This window comes from Neltuma alba, unplaced genomic scaffold (genome assembly GCF_004799145.2).
Source record: "Neltuma alba isolate B1F8T4 unplaced genomic scaffold, ASM479914v2 tig00010970_pilon, whole genome shotgun sequence".
NCBI lineage: Eukaryota > Viridiplantae > Streptophyta > Magnoliopsida > Fabales > Fabaceae > Neltuma > Neltuma alba.
Genome location: NW_021635733.1, coordinates 741,291 through 760,283, shown reverse-complemented (window position 1 = coordinate 760,283; position 18,993 = coordinate 741,291). Strand labels below are relative to the sequence as shown.

Below are 18,993 nucleotides of genomic sequence, written 5' to 3'. Positions count from 1 at the left end.
ATTGTATTAAAAAATAATCTAAATATTTATTTTTTCTAACTTTATGCAATGTTTCAATTTAGTTTTTTATTTTAAAAAGTATATTTTTAATTCTTTAATCTTAAAACTATTAAAAAAATGATAATATTAAAATCTTAAATTATATCAACATTTTCAAATGCTAACATATTCATCTTAATTTTCTGAACAACTGTAATTATTAAAAAAATTATCATTTAAAGCTAATAATTTTAGGGGTAAAAAACTAAAAATGTTTTTTTAAATTAAAAGTCCAGACTGAAACAATGTATAAAGATAAAAGATTAAATGTATACTTTAGTGTAAAAATAATTCCATGCTTGAAAAAAAAAAAAACTCACTGTTTAGGTCTGAAAAGCTGATAGCATTAGACATTGGCAAATGAAATGATAAACAATTGATTACATGGCATGAACAAATGACTAAAATTTGTCTTCACGGTCCAACACTCCTCTGTGTAACAAGCGTCAAAAAGTGCGATGAAGTGAATAAACATCACAATGTACAAGGTGCCCTTGAAGACACGTTAGAGCAAAACTATTCATGAATCATGACAGCTACAAGTTCAGCGTGAAGTTAGTAGACTTTTGACAACAAATGCAACAGCCAAGTGCTAACCCATCTTCAAAGCATCACCGCCTTGCCCCTTGCTCGTTCTACACCTTGCAAACACAGATCATAATAAATTAACAGAACATTTAATAGCACCATCAATGATAAGATGCGGCAGAAAAAATTTCAGGCATTTATATTAAAAATGATTTAGACACTACAGTATGTCCAAGCCAAACAATTCTGCAGTGCAATTTTCACTTACACTACCATGACACCCTTCAGGAAGAAAACTTGGATGAAATTAGAGTTTTTGACAACATAAAAAATCCAGTCTGATGCAAGCACTAAACAATTTGAACACAACATTCGTTCCACAGTTATATCCTGATGAAGTTGATTAGCCCCCATAATGAAACGAGACCTAGGAAACTGATAAATTTGCAACATCACACGCAGTCCAAACAGGAATTCCAAAAAGTTCGTCTCAACCAAGTTGAAGCTAAAGCCTAATGATTGTCTCTTCAAGTATGCTTGACACTTGATTAAATTAATGAGCATCAACATTAAAGGTCAATTAAACATATCCCAACTCATTAAACCTTGAGCGCAGGTGTACGAAGATTCTAGCCAAGATATGCTTTGCAAGTACCGACAAATTGTTACTCACCAATTTAGTCCTTCTTGTGGAAGATTACGATTGTAGAGTGGGAATTCAAAGAGGAAAAATGTTTTGCACCACGAGGGCAAGCTTCCATAGACAGAAGGGAGCACCGGAATTAAAGGGCTGAAACAAAGATTTGGCTTAGTTGTTTCTCCTTAAAGATACACTGAAACGCAAATAATTACATGGAGCTAAGTTTAACCTTGTCCTTCGTTTGTATATCCGATATGCTTCCACATTTCCATACTTCTTATCTGCCGATTCCTGTTTCGATTTATTCAATCATCCATCAGCAATGTCAAAGAATTGCAGCTCCATTTTGAATAAGTCAGAGATAAGAGGCAAACCTCAAGTAGTGGAATGCCACTGACGAAAAGAAGCAACAATGTGACAAAGATCGGTCCAAAGATTACCAACCATTCAGCACCCTTCAGAATTGGTGCAGAGGCCACAAAAATTCCCCACCAGAGCAGAATCTAGTTAAGCATTCATGAAGTTCAAAGTTAAATTTTGACAGAAATTTCCAATACAAGAAGAGATATCACTTGGAGAGAAACCAACGTACAAGAGGATAATAAGACAAACAAGAAAAATCTAAATGGTCTATTGTAAAGCAAATATCTATCATGATGAGAATATAGTCAGCTAAATGAATATAATTACACAGAACTGTAGAAGCAAAAGAAGAGCATCGAGCAGTTGCAGCATCAATTCAGAAACAGTGGCATTTGAGAACAAAGACAGCACTAACCTCACCAAAATAGTTAGGATGACGAGAATATCTCCAGAGTCCGACGTCACACCATTTCCCTCTATTTTCTGGAGATCTTTTAAAACTCAATTTCTGCAGATCTGCTGTAACTTCAATTATAAAACCCACACACCACATAATCCACCCCACTACATCCTCAGTCTGCAGAAAAGGATTTCTGTCACTAGCATTGACCACTGTAACAGGTAAGCTCACAGTCCAAACCCAGACAGCCTGCAATAGTCAAACAGAATCCCACAACACATCAGACTGTATATTATCAGGCCAATATACTATTTCAAACCCTCCCGGGGGGGGGTGTGTGCGGAGAGAAACCTGAAGTGTCCAAAATACTGCCAATTTTCCCAGATTATCACGCTTGTCGTCAAAACGGCGATCCTCTCCCCATTGCAAAATCCTAGTAAGAATATTTAGAAAATACATATGATAAGACATACACAAAGAAACACTCCAACGTACAGTGGTTTGGTGATAGGATGCTTGCCAGTTGCTATTGTTAAAGGCTGATACAATATTAGCAATAGAAAGTGGGATAGAACTCAAATGTTGAACAACAGTTAATTACTTAAACATCCTGCAATAACTTGCCCCAATTGCATTATGCGTCACAAATTGCCACATGGTTAAGAAGAAATGCCACTAAAGTTGAGGATAGGAAACAGTGTCAGGCAAGGTATATTATGTTAAGTGAGATTGATTAACAGTCTTATGCAACATGTCACACATAATTAGGACCACAGGGGCTAAGAGTTTAAATGAATTACCCAACATACTTGATCAAAGGGAACTTTAAAATCTGAAAACAGATTATCTTATATATCCTATAGCTACCACTTAATTCCTCTTCATTTCCTCACTTCAAGAACAAGATAACTATGCAAGACATCTTCATTTTTCTGCTGACAGTAATGTGTCCAACAAACCTAAATAAGAGGAAAAGACCCAAGCGAAGACCCCATAACACAACAAGCAAAGACAGGATTACCTGAAAAAGAGAGCGGTTTATCATGGGGACAGATGGCGGGAGCTTAATATAATAATTCACCAGAAAGACATCAAAAGAAAATTATACCTGTCGAAAATACCATGCACTTTTCAGGACGAGGGTCAATATAGCAAGTATTATGAAATTCGTGCTTCCTTTGAAGAGAAAGAAGGAAAAGCGTTAATTGAATGTTTGTGTAAGGTGTCAATGGCTACAGAGTGCGTTCGTTGATTCTACACTATCATGCCATTTGCCGGTTGCTCATTCAAACCTCATCCCCTTTCCCCAACAAAAAGAAAGTAATTACCCTTTAAACACATCAAGCCAAAGGGAGACACACATCCGCGCTTACAAATTACTTATCTTTTTCTCTCATTTCTCAGTAACCAAACAATCAAACTAAACAATCATAAGGCGTAAGAATCACAAACACAAGAGCCACGCCAGAAAAGACGACTGACGTACCCGCAAAATCAGTGATTTTGTCGAATTTGAGTAGTGCAGTGATCACAAAAAACACAAACTGATATCCAATCTGGAGAGCGAGACGAACAAAAAAATGGCACACAATCAAACCAAAAGACTTCAACTTTCACGAAAGAAAAAACTAGGAAAAAACGAAGTGGCGATGGATAGAGAATTACAGTGACGATGGCGGTGAGGGCTAGAAAATGGGAGTCGATAACAGTACCCATGGTGTTACTTTTTGGCAAGTTAGCTTTCTTGCTTGGTAAGGTGTTTGTGTTTCAGAAGGGAAGAGGCCAATCCAATGGAGTGATAGGCACACCTTGCTAACGAAGAAGACGAAGAAGAAGAAAAGAAGCTTGTGGTTGAGATTTCAACACGGAGGTGTCATGAGGACGAAATTATCTTTGCCAGGCGCATGCCCGCTAAATCCCATGCCGGGGCCGGTCAAACCAGTGTCCCAGCAAGTTTTCTGGTTGATCAGGTCAAGAATTTCGAACCGGGAGAGTTAAATTATATTAAAAATCCTAATTATAAAAGTTAATTTACTAATATGAAAAGATAAAAAAATAAATTAAATTAATTACTTATAATAAATAGTTATTGTTTTTTTTAAATATCATTATTAATCAAATGTATTGGTTAGAACTACTATTAGTAGAGGGTACCTTAAAAAAATATACAAATATAAAATAAAATAAAATAGATTAAGATTTTACATTTAGGATCAAAATAAAAATTAAATAAGATTTTCTATTAAATAGCGAAAGTAGTATTGTTTTTTTGACCTGGATAGGATTTGAGCTAAAAAAAGATAACAATCCGCTTTTACTAATTATTTTATTAAATTACGTGTAATTTATATTCTTTTAAAAAAATAACAATCCGCTTTTTTAGAATTATATAAATATATTTTATATATTTTAATAATCATTGGTTGATCCTAGGGGTGTTCAATTTGTCCCGTCCCGGTGAGTTTGGGACGAGATGGGACGGGACAAAAAAAATTTCAGAACGGGACAAAAACAGGACGGGACGGTACAGTAACCGGGACGGGGTCGTCCCGTCCTGTCCCGGGATTTTTTTTTCTTTTAAAAATTATTTATTAATAATTATTATTAGATTATTCAATTTACTTATTAATAATAACTCTTATTTTTATGGTGATTTATAGCTCTTAAGTTGTAGTATTATCTCAACAAAATCTCCTTCCTCAATAAAATAATTCATAAAGTCATTATATAGTGTTTTTTTTTACGGTATTTTTTTTACAGTATTATTTTTACACCTGTTTTATGCTATATAATTAAACTTTCTACATAATATTTTTTATAATGTTTTTATCTTTAAAAGCCCAATAAAAAATAAGTATTATAACATAAAAAAATTCATATAAAAAATTATGGTATCTTTTTTTTAAAAAAAAAAGGGAAGCGGGACGTTCCGGTCCCGTCCCGGTCCCGATGGGACCGGGACAAGACTGGGACGGGACGGGACACAGGACAAAATCCCTGTCCCGTCCCTGTTCACCGGGACGGGCCTGTCCCGATCCCGTCCCGTCCCATGAACACCCTTAGTTGATCTTGATCCCATTCAAGGACCACTGATTCTGGAATACTATCTCTAACCGGTATAGTACCTTAGCCGCCAAGCAATTCCAATCGCCACTTTTCTATACCTATTTTCTTTAGTTATGTAAAAATCTTCAATTTTACATACTATCTCCAATCTTAATTATAAGAGCTAATTGACTAATTTAAGGAGATTAAAACAAGAAGTTAAATTAGTTATTTGTAATAAACAGATGTTATATTTTCTAAAATATCCTTGCTAATTAAGTGTGTTGGCTAGAATTATTATTGTTAGAAGGAATACCTTAGAGGAAAAAAATATAAATATGAGAGATAAAATGAATTGAGATTTTATATTTAGGATCAAAATAAAAATCAAATAAAATCTTATATTAAGAAGCAGGGGTAGTATAGTTAAAAATAGGCTGCACATGATTTGAAGATGAGTTGTACTCGCGGAAAATAAATCGCTCATGGCGTTCAACAAATCTCAAATACATTTGGAAAATAAATTTTGTACTAGGAGTTTCCTCAGTGATTTTTCTCGACAATTTGTTGCTGGCCAAGAGGGGGGGAAAAAAGATCATTATTTTACTGCTTTGACGGTTGACTTCTTTTACCAATCAACTGCCCGGAATTGTTGAGGTGCAAATGACGAAGCAAAAGAATGAATATTACTTACAGATAATGTAATAATCTCCAAAATGAAGTCAAAAGTCATTAAATTAAAGAACTTTTTGTGAAAGTGAAGGAGCAAGGTGCTAAGTGTTAACTAAGCAGGAGCAATGGAAACTCTTTCAACCTCAACAACATATTCAAGTGTAGCCTGAGCAGGGATCTGAACTCCATTCCCTAAATCAGCACCGTCGTCTCCAAACCCTAGAGATGGAGGCACTATCACTCTTCTCTTCCCTCCAGCTTTCATGGACTTTATCACAGTCTCTACCCCTTCACACAGTCCCTTGCTGTAAGGCCTTGACCCCATTACCAGAGCCAGCGGCTTCTTCTCCTTCCCAAATGTCTCCACAAACACTTGCCCGCTCTCTCTTACCTTCCCCTCTATGTCTATCACCACCAAGTCCCCTGTCCGTGGCGTTGCTCCTCCCCCAACCTTCAGCTCGTAGTATCTGCACAGTTTTGGAGAGCTTGTCAGCTACAATATTCATGGGGCTCATCTGCATTCGATTCTGTGTGTGATATATATTACATTTAAAAACAAAGGGCAAAATTAATCGTTTAATTCATCTAGTTTTGACTCTATTAGAATGTAAATGACTGAAAACTTTAGGGATTGACTTAGAGTAGTTGAAGATTGATGTATATCTAGGCTCAAATTATAAGAACTAAGTAATTGTTTTCGAGTTGGAAAATGGGGTTTATCTGGATTTTTGCATGATGATATACACTCAGAAGGATATAAGGGTGAATAAATAAAAAGGAAAAATGAGTGTTTCCTGAACAATTATATTCGTTTGTGTAGCTCTCTTTCAATTCATAATTTTATGACAGGTTATGATTAACGTGTCTCAGATAATTGGGATGGTTATGATTTGTTCAGAGTAATTTATTTGCTCTTGACAAATTCAGATATACTAGCAGAGTAAGATGATGTACCTTATGCCGTTAGGGAGGACCACCTCTTCCTCCTTCTCCACTGTCCTGTAAAAGCATCAATGCCAGTGTCTTGTCATCAAATACGGTGCGAATTTTCCATGAAGTTCCATATTCAATTGCAGAAAACTAATTTCTTGAGAGCATATGGTATAACTCGCTAATTTTTCCAATAAAGTTGTTGAAAACCATCATTCTTGGGGGATAATTTGCAGATTTTCTCAGTCTTGTTCTCGTTAATTGATAAGTAGTTTTAAAGGAGTGGGAAGCTGATTTGCAGGAAAATTAAAGCTGTGCTAAATCAATTCCATATTCCACAATTTTGCAGAATATGCGGCTACAAGAAAACAGACCTTGTGTTAGCCTCTTGTTGAGAAACCTCAAGGCGAGTCTTGATTTGTTCAGAGACAACGCCTACGGCAAGAAAAGCAACCCAAGCAAGCCCAGCTCCTAGCCCGAACCTTCTTGTTAAAGAGGTGGCCACCCAATCTGTGGAATCAGCCTTAGTGCCAGATGTAAAAGATGAAGATGACGATGAAGAAGAAGCCACAGGTTTAATGGGCTTCTGTTGTTGTGCTTTTAGAGAGCCCGGTACTGATTCTTCAGGCGACTCAGTGCTTAACTGTGAAGCCGATTTCTGGGGCTGAGGGTCTGGTGAAGAAGAAGGTGGCGGTGGCGGCGTCGCCGACGATGATGAGATGTGATGAGTTCTTGTGGTGGGGAGGGAGAAAATGGGTGGAGAAACGAAGAAGGAAGCCATGTTCAAGATTTTAGACCTCAAGATGCAAAATGCAGAAAGAAATATCTCAGATTCTGATTACTGGTTCGCTTTTGTCCCCACCCTATCTGGATTTGAGGGAATCCCATCCATTGCATGCAAAATGAGAATGGATAGGATTTAGGGGTAAAAAGAACTCGTTTTATATTTTCCTTGAATGTTATAATAATAAATGCTTAAAAACAACTAAAAACTGCTTTTTTCTTTTTTCAATGGAATGTTCCTTTGCATTTGCCTCTAATGATTGGATGAATGCAAATTCACCGGGGAACAGATTCCGGTTATCTCAACGTACGAATGAAAAATGGAGCTGACAAAATTACTTACACGGAAACACGTTTGTAGTTCAAAATTACAAAATAGAACTTGGTCATATTAATAGTTAAGTACATGTTTCATATAACACTTAACCTCACAGTTAACTGTTTAAAAACGAAAGTGAGATTAGCTCATGGTTCGAAACAAAGAATTTACACTATTAAGAAACACGTTTAAGTGAGATTTTCCAGATCACAGTACCGTCTAAAACTGTCAGTCCAACGAAAATTTTCTGGTAGAATCAATGAACTGACGTTGTAAATGGCAAGGGGTGGTGACATGGAGAACTATTGCCCTGTTGTACGAGCATTTCATTTGACCAAACTGCACAATTTCACTACTATTTCGATTAGAACAGAGAGTAAAGCATTGCTTGGCACAAACAAATCAGGCTCACAAAGGATTTACACGCTTTTGCCCAATGTTTCTGTTCTCTATTGACACCACCAAACAGTTTCCGCCTCAATAGGTTACTTCTTTCCAAGTTTGGAGCAGCAGTTTCTGTTGAGTATATCTATGCACATCAAAATTTAGGCATTGATTGCAACTCCCAAAAGAATTTTGTACAAAGCAAATGACAAAACCTCGACAATGGCTGCACCACAGATTGCAGAACAAAAACTGGAACTGAAGAGAGGAAACGAATCACAGTATGAGAATGCATGTTGGGTCATGGTCTTCAATCAATCTTCCTTTTTTCTTCTTTTATATGCTCATTCGTGATGCTTTACAGCTTGCCCTTTTTCTTTCGGCAATAGAATGAACAAATATTCAGTTAGCTGTACAATTTTTTCCTTATCCTGCTGCGTCTTCCACAACTCGCTTTGACTGTGCACCAGACCTGGCCGCTTGAGAACTCACAATCGGCTTTTGTAATGGCTTCAGAGCAGCCATGATCTCAGCAAATGTGGGTCTCAGCTTTGGATCTCTACAATGCAAAAAGTCATTTATCGAGTTATGTAGCTGATGCAGAAAGAAATCATTATTAATGCATATGATAATCAAAATAAATTAGCATTTGGATTAGTCATCTAACTAATAACTGTAATCGTTCGATTGTAAAGTTTAGGAGCTCATCCATATGATCCCAGAAAGAGCTCTGATAACCATCAATGAAGTTTGTGGTGTAGTGTGCACTCACGTCTGCCAGCATTTCCTGATAATATCAGCAACGGCAGGATCCATATTGTCAGGAATGTCAAGCCGGCGATGTTGGAAACCCACGGCTCCGACAACTTGCATTGGATTCATTCCTCCCCATGGCTGCTGCAGCGTCAAGAGCTCCCATAGTATGACTCCAAAGCTATAAACATCACACCTGTATATCGGATCACAAATAAATCTCAGCATGAAACACAAAAGGGCTTGAAAGTGTGTCTTTTGCAAATGCAGAAAGTATGTGGCTACAATTGGATATTAAAATGTGAAGCAGTGCTGTCTGAAACGGACTCTAATAATATATAAGTTGGAAGGTCCCTGTAAAGTGTTGGGTTGAATTACTTTCAGCTTGTGTTCAGCTGGCATTTCATGTAAATGACAAGTGAAGAAACGGAGATAAAACGGAGGATCAGAATGGCAACAACTATAGCAGTAACGGAAAAAAAATATTACTTTTCATTTGAAGGTTCATTTCGTAACACTTCTGGAGCCATCCACTCCGCCTGAAACACAATATACAGCAGAGTAACTAATATATCGAGTTAAAACCTTCTTTCTTTGAACAAAATGATTTGACCAAGCAAGAAGAAAGAACATTGTAGGCTATGACAAATCGTGCACTTTCCCAGAACATATCTGATATACCACAATAACATAATTTTAACCCATTGTCGACCTAACATATAATAGTAAAACTCAACCCTACAACTTAGTACTGCTAGTTCAACCAAGTTAACCATAATCCTAACTTCTATTTGATTCATATACCTTCTACAGTCCAATTTCATACGTATCCTTTACACCTCATTTAAAACTTGCCATTGATATTAAGGTAACACCCCAAGCAACGCAAAATTAACATTGGAGATATGTCAGAGTCCTATTGTGTGAACAAAACTTAAACAAAATATGCGACCCTATGAAAGAGATCAAGAGGCCAAACAAGAGAATCAAAGAAAGCAAATCAATAAAATTGAAGGAAAAAGCAATTAGGCCAAGGAAATAAGGTATGTGATAGTTTACAGTCCCAGCAGTTGATCGGGAAGAGAGGAATGTACTATGCTTCATTCGCGATAAACCAAAATCACAAACCTGTTTAACGGCCAGAAAAAATATTGTCATAAAACTTGAGAATTCACCATGCAATCAAGGAATCATAAGCAAGGGCTTAGAATGACACCTTCACAACCCAGTTTTTGTCTACAAGAAGATTTGGGGACTTCAAATCACGATGGACTATCATTGGAGAGCAGTTGTGCAAATAATTCATTCCTCGAGCCTGTATATTCAGAAGGGGGAGGTTATGTATTGTGAGAGTCACAGGGAAGCAAATATTTATAGCAGAAAATGCATTAAAACAACAAATCTTACAGCATCGAGGGCCATCCTCAATCGCCTTCGCTCATCTAATTGGCTGTTAGGACGGTGAATTAATCTATACAAACTGCCTCTGCAAAATGTGATATGCATCTCAGTAGCTGTATAATAAATAATACCCAAAAACCACGACATTAATGAAACAAAAGCAGAACCTCAGCAATTAGTAACTTGGTTTAGTAAACTATGGTAGTATAGCACATAAAATATAGTAATACCTTTACATCTGTCTAGCAGATTAGCAAATCCAGTGTTTTGAAAAACAAAGGTATTCATCTACCAGAACATAAAATGAATTGGGCAACATTAAAAAATAACCGATATGTTTCTCCCTAGAGAATTTCAATTATACCAAAAGTTTCCCAAATTTCCTTACCTCAAGTCACGGCAGTTACTAATGGGTATTCAGAGTTATTATTCATGACTTCCTAAATGTGAAGTATTTATGGCAAATGCCGCATCATGCAGGAAGTAGTTTGGCAAGAATTTTTGGATGATATAACTATTCCTTTTCCTGAGAGGACGCTGGCAGAATAAGCTTGTGAAAAATGCAAATTAGTGTATTACAGCCTCTGATTGGCCTTAATAAGTGAAAAATTACAAAATACCTGGGAAGAAATTCTGTAACAATTGACAGATTTGGAGGTCGAATTACAGCTCCCATGAAGAGAACAACATTTGGATGCCTCAATCTTTTCATTATTTGAACCTAACGCATTTTGTAACATAATTAAATAACCACTTCCATCATCTAAAGATATGAATATGAATAAGTAGAATCAACAATCACACTGAAAATTACTGCTGGCATTTCAGAAGGAGACCATATTGATATGCCAATAATAATAAGGGGGAACAACATCACAAATAAAGCAACACATGTTTCGCATAACTAAAACCAGAATCACATCAAGGAGATTCTGGATTAGTCAATCATGACAAGAAAACAATTATTAATATAAACAAAGCAGTCTTACAGTCATTTAAAATTTTGCATGCTGCGTTCATAGTAGATCCTAGTTTAGACCCCATGTACAGGAAACATAAGACACAATAAGAAGGTTAGAATAATGGAGGAAATAAATTATGTAAGATACAATTTCGAATTGAAAATAAAATGTACAAACAAATGTAGATCGTGAGTAAAAGGGTCCCTATCTAGTGTATCATGGAGCATACTCCAGATACAGAGAAATAAAATTCTGCCCTACCTCTTTCTAAAATTAGAGCTAAAATCTTAGGAACAAAAAAGAACAAGAATAATGCAAATTTAAAATTGAACAAAAATGAAAGAGGCTTAGAAACTAAATAATTAAATGCCATTGCTATTGGATATTTGATTATAGAACAGACATATAACGTCATTGAAAGCAACTAAAATAGGCAAACACTGAATATCTTATTATCTTCAATGATAATGAAAAGCCAATCAACTGGAAGCATAATATGATTATAAGACAAGTCACAAAAGGAAAAGTATTGTACCTCACTTTTGAATTCTTCAAGTGATTCACCAGATATATCTTGATCTAGAAACCTTTTCACAGCAACTTCCTATAAACCAAAGCCAATGTGCCCTTAATATTTGAATTACACAACAAGACCAAAAATCCTAACGTATGAAAATAATCGCAAGGTAGCCAAGTAAGCCATCAATAAGCCTGTCAATGATATTGCTGAGCATTTTGCCTGGGTTTAAATAAATATTTAAGTACAAGAATACAAGGAACACATTCAATTATTAAAATTTTAAAAAAGTTACTTTTTTAGAGGGTGTAATCTTAGAGATTGATGGATCGGTGAATGAGAGAGGAAAGAGTGCTTGTGGTGGCTTGGTTCAGGCAAAATGAGGGAGAGAGGGTTTTAGGATTCTGTCAGAAACGTGATCCATGTCCTCCAATGATAGTGGAAATACTAGGTATCATCAAAGGCCTTGAAATCTGCTGGAGTGAGAACTACAACAAGGTAAGCATCAAAACAGACCGTATTGGTGTAATCAATACGATCATCAGAGACAAACTTGGAGGACATCCTTACAAGGACATCATCAAAAAAGCAAGGGAATTTCTCACCAAGTGATGTTTATTTGATTTGCATTATAGATATTTTATTTGTAAAACTGGCAGACTAGCCAAGGCAGCTCATAGATTGTTAATTCATGTTTGCATCTGTGATCAAATCCCACCCTGGCTACCTGAGGTGGGAAATTGATGAAGGGTTTTCTGTTGCAATTTTCTTTTGAGGAATACTTTCTTTTGATTAAAAAAAAAAAGCTTTTTTTTCTTGCACATGCATATACAAAGATGCAACTGTTGCAGTTACGTCTAGACAGTTTTCACACTAAAAGCCAGGATTACAAATTACGAAATTAGTCAGAGTCAAAGAAACCCACAGTTCCTCTCCATTCGCCATGGTACACCTCCCCATATGACCCTGCAGATTAAACATATGCCACATAAATGTAATCCAACCTTCATAAGGTTAAACTGGATAGAAGCAGGAAGGTATGCTTATATTGTATGTGCTATCATAAAATCTGCCAGAAAATGTGAATAAATCTAAAAGAAGAGTGTAAAGTTAATACCAAGTCCAATGCGCTCACCCAGCACCATTTCCTCCCATGGAATCTCATACTCAGCAACATCATCTAGTGCAGAATCAGATTTTGTGCTTCCATTACTTCCTGATTTATCAGATATCTTCTCACCTTCTGGGTTTTCTCCTAACGTACCGTGCTCTCCGTCACCACTACCCTTTGGCTCATAACCACCATCTGTATCTACATCACTCCGACTGCCCTGCTCATACTGTTTACTCACAGCTGCAGTGGTTGCAACAACAGCTGCAGCAGTAGCAGTCGCAGCAGCTGCTACAGGAAGCTCAATCTTTGAGTCAGTGCCTGACTTTGCCACAGCAACTACCATGGAAGATGCAACAACAGCAGCAGCTGCGGCTGCGGCGGCAGCAACTGGGACATTTTTCCCATATTTCACAGGACTAGCTTCTTCTTGTGATGGTGTGTGCTGACCGACTGCTTCCCTTGTATCAAGAGTAAGGTTGGTCCCTAAACCTTCTACAGGCTTAGAATGCTCTGACTGACTGCTAGTGCTTGCTTTGGAATGAATTCCGAAGTGAGGCAAAGGAGGCAAAATTTGAGCAGGACCTAGATTATCAGCAACCTTAGTTTCTTGCTGGATAATCCCCTCTTTAAGTTCATTTTTTCTTTCAGTCAGGGATGGGGCATTGAGTTGCTCATTATATATCTCAGAAAATAAGTTTCGAGGAGCAACAACACCACTTTCGAGTAAAACATTATGAAGCTTTTGAGCTAAGTTAGGATTATCTTTAGCAGCATCAATCATATATTGTGAAACATCTTTAACCTTCGTTCTATGAACTGCAGGGGAACTGATCCCTTCTGTCCAAGATGGTGATCTTGCATGTCCATGTGTATAATTAGGCCTGCTAGGAGTTTCCAGTGCAATCTTCTCAACATTGAGGGGACTTCTGAAACTATACAAGGGTCTCTTTGGTTCTCCCTTGCCAGGAGCAGGCACGCTTTTGTCAGGCCTGCTTTTGTCAGACCCGACAGAGGCAAACTGCTCTGATTTGTTTGAATTGTCCAATGCCACAGAGTCTGAAGTTTCTTCCATTGAACTTCCAATGCCTCTGCTGGACAATGCTATGTGAGAGGAACCAAGGTCTCCAGTTGAAGGAATGGAAAAATATATTGATTCATTATAGTCAATATGCGATCCAGTTGCATCCACTGGAATAAGTGTTCCAGGATCAGCCATTAGGTCAACAATGTACTCCCTGAAATTTAAATAAACATCTTAAAGGTAGAAATTTATGAGAGTTACACAAAGAAAGAGGCAATATTCACATATTACCCCTTTAAAGAAATTTTGAAAAATAGAAAAACAAATCCTACAACGGGAATAGCAAACAAATGGAAGATGCCAATAATACATTAAGATTCTACCCTGGAACAATCTGAGGAAGCAGAGGTATTGATTAAGAGTGACATCGTATTGAAGACAGAAAACAAGAAAAGCAACTCATACATGCAAATATTCATATGTTATAATGGCAATGCAACAAGAGCTATATTATAACAATCCTTCCTACTTGCCTATCATCACAAAAGCACAAATTCAATAGCATTACCTTATATCACCAATCCTGATAAAGTTCATTGCCACATCATCAGAACCCGTATATTGCTGTCCTTTGACCAATCGACATGGAATACCCACACAATCAGCTAAAACCTACGTTTAATATGCAGCAACAATTCATTAGAAATACAAGGACTTCTGAAAAGTGAAAACCTAATCCAGAACTACTGAAAAATATAGATTATCTTCAATACATAGCAGTGTGCAAGTTTTCTAGAGGAAAGGAAACAAAAACCTCATAGCATATAGTGGCAATGATTCTCTTAATATCATTTAATAAGAATTCATTCAAGTTACTGGAGGCTTCAACCGTTTAAGCATTCAGTTATTCTTAAATAACATTTATACCATAACAGAAACTGGTGGAACAAATACCTTAAATAACAATGCACGGTGCCGAGCCAATCCAATGGTCAGAGAACCAAGTGGCAAAACCATGCTACCAAGGGTTGATTTCAGACTATAACTAAGACTCTGCCATGCACTTCTCATATGTTGAGGATCTGAAACTGGTCCACCCATATAGTCAGCCACTAGTATGGCAAGCTTCTTCATCAAATTGGTATTTACTGCTACTTCAATATCTGATCTTGACTTGCTTGCTAGCTCTAGGGCTTTTTGCTCAAGTTTTAGCAAGTTAGAATCAGCGGCCCTATTGACTAAGACTGCTTCCCATGCGACACCATCTGAGATTGATGTTCCTTGCAGATCTATGAGGGAAGGCATTCTTGCAGAGACCGACTCAATTAAGATCCCATAAAGATCATAGAAACCATCTAAAATCTTGTCATCATATCCAAGAGCATTGTAATTCTGTCAAGCAGGGTTAAACCTACGATATTAGTTAGACAGGAATAGGGGTAGGGTAAACTATAGATGCAAGTAATCATAGGAACAAGTCCCTTTTGCATAAGAACCACTCAGTTAATGGACTTCCTGGATCCAAACAATATATAGCAGTATGAATAAACTATTCTGAAAAATAAGGACTCGTCATTTTATCAAAACATCTATGGATTCTTAAGAGGAAAATTACCATTGTTGACGTTCAGTGACAAATGAGGGTAACTAAGGAAACTTAAACAAATATTTTTTTGGATGAAACATCAGGATATCCACCAGCGGACCCAGTGACTAATCCCTTTGCTGGCTTGTAAACACCTCGATGGATAGGACAGCTAACCCAGGGTTTTAAAGCATTTCCACGCCCAAGGTGAGGATCAAACCCTCAATACTTGGTCAAGAGAGGATGAATCCCCACCCCTCAACCACACCCCCCAGGTTAAAACTTAAACAAATATAATATAACTGTATTTTGATAGGAAAACATAATTCTGGGAACTGCAGATATACGGTCAATGCAGCCTTTTTTTTCTTCAGTAATATGGCTTAACCAGAGTCTAAAACTTTAGACACTTAATTCGGAAGGAAAAAAACGTTGAGTTACTGGCATTTTCATCCCAGTAATACATTTATCACCGTCAAAGCTCTACCACCGGTCGTGACTTTCTATTGCTGTCTGTCATTGTCGGAAACAAGTCTAAAGGACAAAATTCAGGAGTAACGAGTAAATATGATAAAATTACATTTCTAGATCTCTTCATTTCTTTTCTTTCTTTCTTTTCTCCCAAGACCGTTTAATACAACTCCTCGTTTTCAGTGTATCCATAACCCAAATGATGCATGCACCACATATTCATCTGATTTTCTCAAATTCTCGAAGCGCCATGCATCTTCATGAATGACATAACAACCAAAGTTATTCGGGCCCATGCATTTATTCTTCTGGAACCACCACCACAACAACAGCAATGTGACTTCCACCCAAAGTCAATGTTGATAAAGTGAATAAACTAACTTACCCAGTATCGATAGGCCACAACTTCAGCTGGTGTATTGTCAGGGTCACAAGAGCCTAAACTGATTTGCTTAACAGCTTCAATTTGCACTGCCTCAGGATCCTCCTTTGCGCTCAACTCTAAAGCCAGTTGAATCTGATACTCTTCCTCTATTTCAGGATCCTTCGAAGTGCTAGAAGCTGTATCACACCTCGCAGAATCAGAAACAATATCCAGACCACCACTGCTCATTGAATCAGACGGTTCCATTCTCTCTCCTATTGCAAGGTTCGCCGATGGAGGACTAGGACTCTGCTTATTAGCAACTGCATGCAACCAATTCGAAAGCCCTGAAAAGGGTTTATTCTCAGCAATTTGAGGAAAACGTGAGTGAGAAAGCTTCTTAGGGGACGGGCTATCGTTGGACTTGTTTCCCCTCGATGAAGTAGACCCTTCAGTATCTTCTGATTGATGGGGCATAATATGAAGCTTCTTGAGAATGTTCTTCATATCTTTTCACTAAGATACCGTATTGAATGCTAAAGGAGTAGAACCCTCTCCATTGTCTTGGACCAAGCATGAAATCAAGATCGCAACGTCTCAGAGGAGGGGTATCGAATAAATTGTTCAGAGAGCCACGACAGAACTTCAAAATCTAAAGAACACTAAGAATCATTTCAACTTTCAAGCAGCACCCACCAAAGTGAAGCTAATCACGGTGATATATAAGCTTGAATTGAAAGGGAACAGACTCCTTTTCACAGGACAAGTAAATTCCACTAGGAAGTGGATCCTGAAATACCCAAACAACCATCCGAAGCTACCCCAATTTCAGAAGCTCTCTAAAGTGCGCGTCACCTTTACGAAGCAATAAAACACAGACTATTGCGCACCCAGATTGAGAAAAGAAAGGATCTTCCTTTTTGGTACTGGGAAGCAGAGCACAGAAATAGAAGAGACAGGAGGAGTACGAAGAGAACATTAAAGAAAAGAAAATAGAAGAGCAGGTAAGCAGAGGCTAAGAGAGCAGAGAGAGGGAGAAGCAAGTGGAAGAGTAGGGCCACCCGGAAAGGACCCACTTGCCTAAGAAGAGGCAGAAGGATTTCACGGTCCCAGGAAAAGGCGAACTTGGTGGGAAACACAAATACACAACTGGCTTTTTTCCATCACTCTCTCCCTCTCTCCCCCTCCCTCTCTCAGTCTCTCTCTTCTTTGAGAATTTTTAAAAGACGAGGAATTATGGGGGAATGAGTCAGAAAATTGGGATGAACAGTGAACTGATCGGAGATGATAGTGAATGAACTAAGTTGGGAAAAAATCATTGCTTTCAACACCAACCTTTGCTATTTGGAGCAAACCCGATCCCTGCCCTTTGTGGTAAATGCCTCTTTTTCTAAAGAAGCCAAATGGATTCTTAAGTGAAAGTGGCGAAAGCTCACTTTCATGCTTAAGCCTCCAACCTCCAAGGCTCCAAGTTCCAACCACATCCGTCAACCCCTTTTGACGCAGTCGTAGTATTGCTTCGTTTTTTATTATAAGAGACATTTGATGTTTATGATATATTCTCATATATAAGAGACACTTAAAAGTTGTCTCTATTTTTTATATTGATTTCTTATTTTATTTTTATTTATTTTGTCTCCAACTCATATTCTTTCTTCCTCCCACTTCTTTTTCTTTTAATAATTTAATTGTTCTCTCTCACACTCTCTCTCCTTATTAATGGAGGTATTGTTGGAAAAAATATTATACTTTTTATATATTAATTGTCCTCAACTAATTTTAACTGTTTTTTTATCAACGTAATTTGGTTATTTGCCTTTTATAATAAGGAACGGATGGAGTAATATATATCCTCTAAAGTCTATGCCCAGCCTTCGGTTTTGCATTCTAATCCTCCAGGATGACGATGATAACCATTAATGTCTCCCCGGCTTAATTAATAATTAACTACTAATGATCATAATTAGGCTGAAAGAGTCACAGCCGGCAAATTTAATCGGCCTGCATTCAGGTTAAAGTGGTAGTACAGTCAGTCGCAGTCTTCTTATCTCATAAGCAATGAGATGAGATACGGGCCCTATGAATTTTATACAACTATTTTATCACTTCCTCCTATCCTTTTTATTTGTCAACTCAAATAGCTAAATTATGCAAATCAAATAGTTTTGTTAAATATAATATATATGTGCAAAAAATACAATTTATTGCTGCAAAACACACTCTTATTCATGAAAAGTGTGAGTGGGAGAGAGAATGCATGGGGAAAAAAAAGAGAAAATGAGTAAAAAAATGAGAAAGACATATAACTAATTAAAAATAAACAATGCATTAGATATCCAGAAATCTAAAAAATATAACACTTTTTTGCCAGCCTCAAAAATACAACTTATTAAAAAAGCATCAAATCCATTCAAAAATTAAATCTTATGAAAAGAACCAAAACGAGTACTATATAGTATAGCAGTGTTACATACTCCTTCCACTTTTTGACATAAGAGCTAATTAACTAATTTAAATAGATTAGGAATACTACCTCCGATCTTTAATATAAAATCCTATTAGACTTTTATTTTGGTCTTAAATATAAGACCTCAATCCACTTTGTTTCTCATATTTATATTTTTTCCAAAGTAGCCCTTTTAACAATGATAGTTCTAGTCAATACACTTGATTAGCAAGGATATTTTAAGAAAGACAACACC

At 37.0% G+C, this 18,993-nt stretch overlaps 3 protein-coding genes across 6 annotated transcripts; all 3 read right to left on the bottom strand.

Moving 5' to 3' along the window:
- Positions 1-361: 361 nt before the first annotated feature.
- LOC114760356 (uncharacterized) lies at positions 362-3,864 on the bottom strand. Of its 2 annotated transcripts, none has more exons than XM_028949619.1 (10): positions 3,636-3,864; positions 3,457-3,526; positions 3,079-3,146; positions 2,930-2,991; positions 2,322-2,403; positions 1,986-2,219; positions 1,582-1,710; positions 1,437-1,498; positions 1,241-1,357; positions 362-680 (listed from the first exon to the last, which is right to left on the bottom strand). In XM_028949619.1, the coding sequence occupies exons 1-10, from the start codon at positions 3,684-3,686 to the stop codon at positions 632-634; spliced, it is 924 nt and encodes a 307-aa protein (XP_028805452.1). In that variant the 5' UTR covers positions 3,687-3,864; the 3' UTR covers positions 362-631. The 2 variants fall into 2 exon arrangements, with proteins under 2 accessions (XP_028805452.1, XP_028805453.1); XM_028949620.1 differs by having other exon boundaries at positions 362-674; positions 3,636-3,863.
- Positions 3,865-5,679: 1,815 nt separating this feature from the next.
- LOC114760301 (peptidyl-prolyl cis-trans isomerase FKBP17-2, chloroplastic) lies at positions 5,680-7,658 on the bottom strand. Its single transcript, XM_028949557.1, has 3 exons — positions 6,992-7,658; positions 6,642-6,686; positions 5,680-6,154 (listed from the first exon to the last, which is right to left on the bottom strand). Exons 1-3 carry the CDS (start codon positions 7,396-7,398, stop codon positions 5,800-5,802), a joined length of 807 nt encoding a protein of 268 aa, XP_028805390.1. The 5' UTR covers positions 7,399-7,658; the 3' UTR covers positions 5,680-5,799.
- An 84-nt stretch (positions 7,659-7,742) lies between these two features.
- On the bottom strand, positions 7,743-17,663 carry LOC114760299 (probable serine/threonine-protein kinase SIS8). Of its 3 annotated transcripts, none has more exons than XR_003742035.1 (14): positions 16,313-17,663; positions 14,826-15,263; positions 14,440-14,543; positions 12,854-14,085; positions 12,662-12,702; positions 11,755-11,823; positions 10,878-10,978; positions 10,264-10,342; positions 10,073-10,171; positions 9,916-9,984; positions 9,346-9,395; positions 8,876-9,052; positions 8,143-8,662; positions 7,743-8,058 (listed from the first exon to the last, which is right to left on the bottom strand). XR_003742035.1 is itself a non-coding variant. In XM_028949556.1 (13 exons), the coding sequence occupies exons 1-13, from the start codon at positions 16,796-16,798 to the stop codon at positions 8,530-8,532; spliced, it is 3,078 nt and encodes a 1,025-aa protein (XP_028805389.1). In that variant the 5' UTR covers positions 16,799-17,663; the 3' UTR covers positions 8,010-8,529. The 3 variants fall into 3 exon arrangements, 1 of the variants encoding a protein (XP_028805389.1); XR_003742036.1 differs by having other exon boundaries at positions 7,743-8,235; positions 8,319-8,662; XM_028949556.1 differs by having other exon boundaries at positions 8,010-8,662.
- Positions 17,664-18,993: the final 1,330 nt, after the last annotated feature.